This window comes from Corylus avellana, chromosome ca3 (assembly GCF_901000735.1).
Source record: "Corylus avellana chromosome ca3, CavTom2PMs-1.0".
In the NCBI taxonomy this organism is placed as follows: Eukaryota; Viridiplantae; Streptophyta; class Magnoliopsida; order Fagales; family Betulaceae; genus Corylus; species Corylus avellana.
The window spans coordinates 11,374,529-11,380,842 of NC_081543.1; the positions used below are offsets into that span (position 1 = coordinate 11,374,529).

Genomic DNA, 6,314 nt, shown 5'->3' on the forward strand with positions numbered 1-6,314 from the left:
AAATACAACAAAAACTCTTTCAAATGTTGCTTCCGCTTGCTTGAGATCCATAAGAGCTCCCTCCAATCCTAGGAATAATAGAATTCATATCATAATCAATGATCTTTCTAACAATTACTTGATATGTGTGCGAAATAAAAAAATAAAAAAGTTATAGGCAAGATTCTTTTACCCTCCTATATGTTTTAGCAGCATTTCCATTTGTGCTTGCATAGCAGCTTGAGATGCTTTTGACTCCTTAATTTGGGCCTGAAATGCTGCCTCCATAGCAGCTTGTGATGCTTTTGACTCCTTAATTTCGGCCTGAAATGTTGCCTCCATAGCAATTTGTGATGCTTTTGACTCCCTAATTTCGGCCTGAAATGATGCCTCCATAGCAGCTAGTTTCTCTTCGGTTTCTAGCTGTTTAGCCAAGCATTCATCATGGTTTTGTTGGTTGCATGAGGAATTTGACTTGGTAGGTTTGGCACCACAACCTTTTCCTTTGACATGTCCTGAGCGGTGTCCACCTAGCACCTTTAAGACAATGTCTTCTTGGCTGGCATTAGTGTTGTCGGAGTTTGCTGCTATTGATTCCATTTCATTCTGCACAATCCATATAAACCTCAACTAAATAAGCCATGCAAGTTCATTAGACATATTCATCATGAGTACCCATTTCATTCACTTACATATTTACTCTCAGCGTACTCACTCACAAATATCCCATCCTTGTTAGTGTGCGTGTCCTTGTATATTTCTATGGGATTGGGTGCGGCATTAGTTTTCTTTGCCTGCACATAATACACATAATTAACTGTTACACTGAAGAACATTATTATAAAAGCCTAACACTATATATTCTTACCTTCTTGTGAATGATATTGATGAACGTCGTGCTGCCAGCGGTATGATTTGTTTCCATCTTTGCTCTGTTTTTCTTATTTCGCTCAGATTTTTTCTACAAAAATTCAATCAAAAAACATATTAATTTCATTTTTTATAGCTGAATACAAATCTTAGAAATAATAATTGACTATCTATTTGAATAAGATGTGTTTACCTTCCATATATCAACTTCGAATGAATCACATATAGCAGGCCATTGTTCAAGAGAAATACCAGTTGGAACATTGGCCCTCGCCTCGGCTTGAGCATTGGCCACTGCTACTAAATCATCGCTATCCACATTTTTGAAATAAATTTGGTAGTTCTTGAGGTGCAATGCGGAGCGTTTCCTATTATAGGCCTTACCTAGTTGATGCTTTAAGGCATCCTTGTGCTTCTGTAGCTCCGTATCCAAAACGAACTTATCCTGAGACATAGTAATTACGAAAACAATGGTCAAAAGTTTGTCACATTATTTGTAGCAAGTGACATAATACACATACACAATGAGATTTATACCTTCACTTGTTCTTCCAATCTTTTCACCATTTCATCTGGGACCATGGTCCAACTCTGATAATGGAGGTCGCAATGATCGAGGACAATCTTAGAAATTATCCTCGACCACGCCCCGAAATTGTCACCCACAGGTACGACATACTCATCCTTGAATTCCAAATTGAGCGGACCATCCTTATGTATCATATCATTAACCTTGGAATTCTTGTTCTGACCCCTTGGCCGTTTAACAGACGTGCTAGCTATTAATCAAAATATGAAAATGTAGTTAGTTGTATCTAGAAAAGAAGTTCACACAGTGTATGCAACAAACTAATAGGAAAAAGATTTTATATTCACTTACAGCTTGCAGTGGGTGCAACTCCCGATGAGGGTATGTCATTAGACCGCTCATGGGAAGAATGGCTATAGCCCTCCGCCGAATTGAGGGTCACCGGTGATGGCATGTCCATATCGTCATCAACATCAACGAGATTCGGCCTATCACGATCCTCAACATGACACAGGCTTCGGCCTTAACCTCGGAGTTGACCACGACCTTGGACTCGGCCACGCCCTTGGCTTTGCCCTATCACCATTTGTAGTTGTTCTGATAGATCTGCAAACAACACAAAATAAATGTGGATCAGTCATATAACCATAATATTGCATGCTATATGGTTGGGACAAAAAAAATTGTTCATATACTTAATTTAGTTAATTGCACATAAGTGGTCAATATGTAGAAAAAGAAAAACTAAAAATAAAATATGAGTAGCAACACATCATACAATTTGTTAATCCAATTCCAACTTGATCATTCTGTATCATAGTCTGTATCATTGTTGCTTGAGGATGACTGTTCGTGTTCAGAGTTCTCTGTGTGCTCAGATTCTGTGTCATAGTTGCTACTTAACTCTTCTTCACTATCGGAGTTAGTATTGTGCTCCTCAATCGAAGGGTTATCGTCAATGAACATGCTTGCATCAAGTTGCACATATAATTCGTCAATAGGTATTGTCGAATCATCTTTACGTAACATAGTAGAGTTTTCAACAATTGCAATATTACCCCCAACACATTCATTTTCCTGGTATACCTCATTGTTGGTTCCTTGGTCACCATTCTCATTATCTTCCCCTACCACTGTTGGATTATAGTATGTGTTTCTATTGGTTAGCGTCTGTGCTACTTTCCAACTGCCACTCAATTTAGTATGTTGGCATGCTAATATGAACAGGTCAGACTCATACCATTTACGAGAGGTATTCACAATTGTAAAACCTTGTTCCTTTCTTATTCCCCGTGTATTACTCCCAGTGTCCCACCAATCGCACTCAAATAGATACACCCGATTTCGGCCAGGGTAACATAACTCAAAAATGCTCTTCAACTCACCATAGTACTCATCGTCTGACGTGTTGTACCCACCTTTCACAACAATACCACTACTCTGGGTAGTACGAGTTTCTGCACATTCTTTTGTGTGGAACCTAACCCCATTCACAATGCAACCTTTATACGATCTAACTTGACGATCAGGCCCGAGTGAAAGATGATATAATTGTTCTGGGACATTTTCTGCATTACGCCCACTACTGTAAATATTATCTCGAAACCAACGCTTAAATGTGGCCTCATGCTTCTTCTCAATGTCATGGCCACCTCCCCGTTCGATCATCTGATAGTGTTCACTGCGTAGAAAAGTGTATGTCGTTAGTAATCATCTAGTGTCATGATTAAACAAAAGAGAATTAGATAAGGAACCCACAATTATACACTTACTGCAAGTATGAAGCTGTTTCCTTACAATTGCTAAGTACATACCATCGAGCCCTCGCAAAAATGTTCTCATCAAGTGTCATATAAGCACTTAAGATTCGTTATTATGCGGAATAGTAGCGTCTACTTTTCTAAGAATTGTTGAAGTTGAGACAAGTTTGTAACATATATATATGACATCCACATTAGCTGTTGCTATCCGTTTTATATGGGCTTTGTCATTTATATATGTTTGTGGGAAGGGGATTGGATTACAGAGGTGATTGGATTACTGATTGGTCCCATATATCTAAGCATTTTGGTGAAAAAAGATTGGTCCCATATATATGGGAACAACATATTATGAAAAAAAAACTATATATCAATGTTCTGCAATTTTACAAGGAACCATACAATTTTGTCTTCATTCTTATGAATCATGAAATGGTTTCATCTTTTGTCTTTTCTGTTTTTATTTCTATTTCAAAGCTAAGATAAAGAAGGCAGTAAAGCTCAGATGAAGACTTATCGGAAGTGGAACCATATTCAGCAACCAAACCATTGATTTGGTTCATGATTGTATAGATGTATGCTGTATTTGCTGCAGTCATCTTTTATGACACATTGCTAGGCAACCAAAAAGCATATAGCAAAGATGACAATGGTTAAGTTATCGACAAAACAAATGAATGTCATAAGAAGTTATAGGTGACACTAACATAAAGTAGTCTACACTACATGCAAACAAGTCCATTGACTGCAGCAAATACAACATTTAAGCTCAAAGAGAAGCAAAAAAATATGTATAGATATGTATTAAGTCTGAGATTGAGTTATTCTAAAGAGCTCCATCTATAGTTTTAAATGTAAAAAGCTTTGGGACTTGGTTATAAATGTAAAAATTGTTTTTACTCAATGCAGTGATGAAGATGGTCAGGGCCATCATCTTGGATCAAATTGCCATCATCATCAAAGACAAAAAGGGCAACCTCGAAATCCTTTGTTGGGGGGCTTTGGGACTTGATTTCTGGGGAATATTACAAACAAATTAACAGCACAAACATCCACCACCTCCACCACCATCCCTCCTCAGATGCTTTGATATATTGTCTCTCTCTCTCTCTCTCTCTCTCCGATGATATTAAAATTTGCCTCCCATGGGGGTTCTCAACAATCCAATTCAAACTTATTAAATGCATAAAGAACATATGTAGACAATAAACAGTTTACAATCAATTTAAAAGAAACAATCAATTCTGTAGGGAAAAAATAGAAAGAGAAGCAGATCTAGAGGCAGTACACATTTTTTAATTTCTTCAAATCACAATTCATGGATACTATTTGAGTACTGAGAGGCATTTAAGGTTTTCAAGCATTTAGGAGAAACTCATACCGGAGAGAGGTATGCCGGAGAGAGATCGAGCTACCGAAGACAGTTGAGTGAGCCGGAGAGAGAGCTGCCGGAGAGAGTTGAGTGCGCCAGAGAGAGAGAGGTGCGCTGGAAAGAGAGCTGCCGGAGAGAGAGAAACGTTCGCCGGAGAGAGAGAGAGAGAGAGAGAGTACTGATGAGGGAGGTCTGAAAAATAAAAAATACAGGTGATGAGGGATTTTGGTCGAAAAAAAGAAAACAGGTCTGAAAATTTAAGAAATCGCGCCAATAGATGGCGCCAAGCTTTTATGCGCACTCAATAGCGGCGACCTTAGTCGCCGCTAATGAGCTCAATTATTTTTTTTATTTTTTTATTTTTTTTAAATTATACTTACAATTTTTTAATTTTTATTTATTTATTTATTTAGGGTTTTTTTTAAAAAAAATTTCTCTTGTAATATGTTTTTATTATTATAATATTAACTAAAAATTTCAGTTTAATAATTTTTTATGATAAAGATCATTAAGTTGATATTTATCTTATAATTAATTATAAAATAACACAAAATTCAAAAATAATATAAAATCAATATAACTAAGGCACTAACTAAGATAATGTAAAAAGCTTACAGTTCAATTGAGTATTTGATTGAACCTTTAATTGTATCCAGTTTGATCTATCAATTGATTATATCACAATAAATCAAACTAATTCATTAGGATCGATCGGATGTTTGATCGAATATTTAATCATATCACGATCAATCAAACTAATTCATTAAGAGTGATCGGATGCTTGATCGATCATTTGATCATATCACGGTCAATAGAATTAATTCAGTAGGATCGATCGGATATTTGATCGATAATTTGATCCTATCACGATCAATTGAATTAATTCAGTAGGATCGATCGGACATTTGATTCTATCTCGATCAATCGAACTAATTCATTAGGATCAATCAGATGTTTGACCGAACATTTAATCCTATCACGATCAATCGAACTAATTCATTATGATCGATCGTTTGATCCTATCACGATCAATTGAACTAATTCATTATGATCGATCGGAGGATTCGATTGGATGTTTGATCGATCATTTGATCCTATCACGATCAATCGAACTAATTCATTAGGATCAATCGGATGTTCGATCAATAATTTGTTCTTATCACGATCAATCGAACTAATTCACCAGAATCGATTGGATGCTTGATCAAACATTTGATCTCATCACGATCAATCGAACTAATTCATAGGATCGATGTTTGATCGATCATTTGATCATATCACGATCAATCGAACTAATTCACCTGGATCGATCGGATGTTTGATCAATCATTTGATCTTATCACGATCAATCGAATTAATTCACCAAGATCGGTCGATTGTTCGATCAAACGTTTAAATAAGAATAAGAAATAGAAAACTTCAATAATAATTAATAGGAGAATTTGTTTTCTTTAAAAGAAAAAAATAAATATTGATTTTTTATATAAAATAAGAATAGAAAATAGAAAAATAGAAAAAATTCACCAATAATTAATATAAAATAAATAATGACATATTATCGGAGGATTCAAGGTGAATTTTTGGTAAATAATTTTTTCTATTATATATGTAGGGTCAATAGCATCGCCCCAATATTTATAATAATAATAATAATAATAATTTTTTTTTTCCAGGTGTAAATAGCGGCGACCCAATAGTCGCCGCTAATGACCCATTAATAGCGGCAACTTTTGGGTCGCCGCTAATTAATTTAAATTACTTTTTCCCGTGTCAATAGCGGCGACCCAATAGTCGCCGCTATTGA

General features: G+C 35.9%; 1 protein-coding gene across 1 annotated transcript; it reads right to left on the bottom strand.

Annotated features, from left to right (window-relative positions):
- Positions 1–12: 12 nt before the first annotated feature.
- Positions 13–1,838, bottom strand: LOC132174086 (uncharacterized). Its single transcript, XM_059585792.1, has 7 exons — positions 1,730–1,838; positions 1,387–1,628; positions 1,043–1,294; positions 848–940; positions 672–773; positions 173–585; positions 13–68 (listed from the first exon to the last, which is right to left on the bottom strand). The coding sequence occupies exons 1-7, from the start codon at positions 1,836–1,838 to the stop codon at positions 20–22; spliced, it is 1,260 nt and encodes a 419-aa protein (XP_059441775.1). The 3' UTR covers positions 13–19.
- Between the last annotated feature and the right edge of the window lie 4,476 nt (positions 1,839–6,314).

What these genes read in the sequence shown, in the direction of transcription:
- LOC132174086 (XM_059585792.1), bottom strand. Translation starts at nt 1,838, where the DNA reads ATGGACATGCCATCACCGGTGACCCTCAATTCGGCGGAGGGCTATAGC. An exon ending in GATTGGAAGAACAAGTGAAG is followed by an intron (nt 1,295 to 1,386) that starts GTATAAATCTCA and finishes ACTATGTCTCAG; the next exon opens with GATAAGTTCGTTTTGGATAC. An exon ending in TCAATATCATTCACAAGAAG is followed by an intron (nt 774 to 847) that starts GTAAGAATATAT and finishes TATTATGTGCAG; the next exon opens with GCAAAGAAAACTAATGCCGC.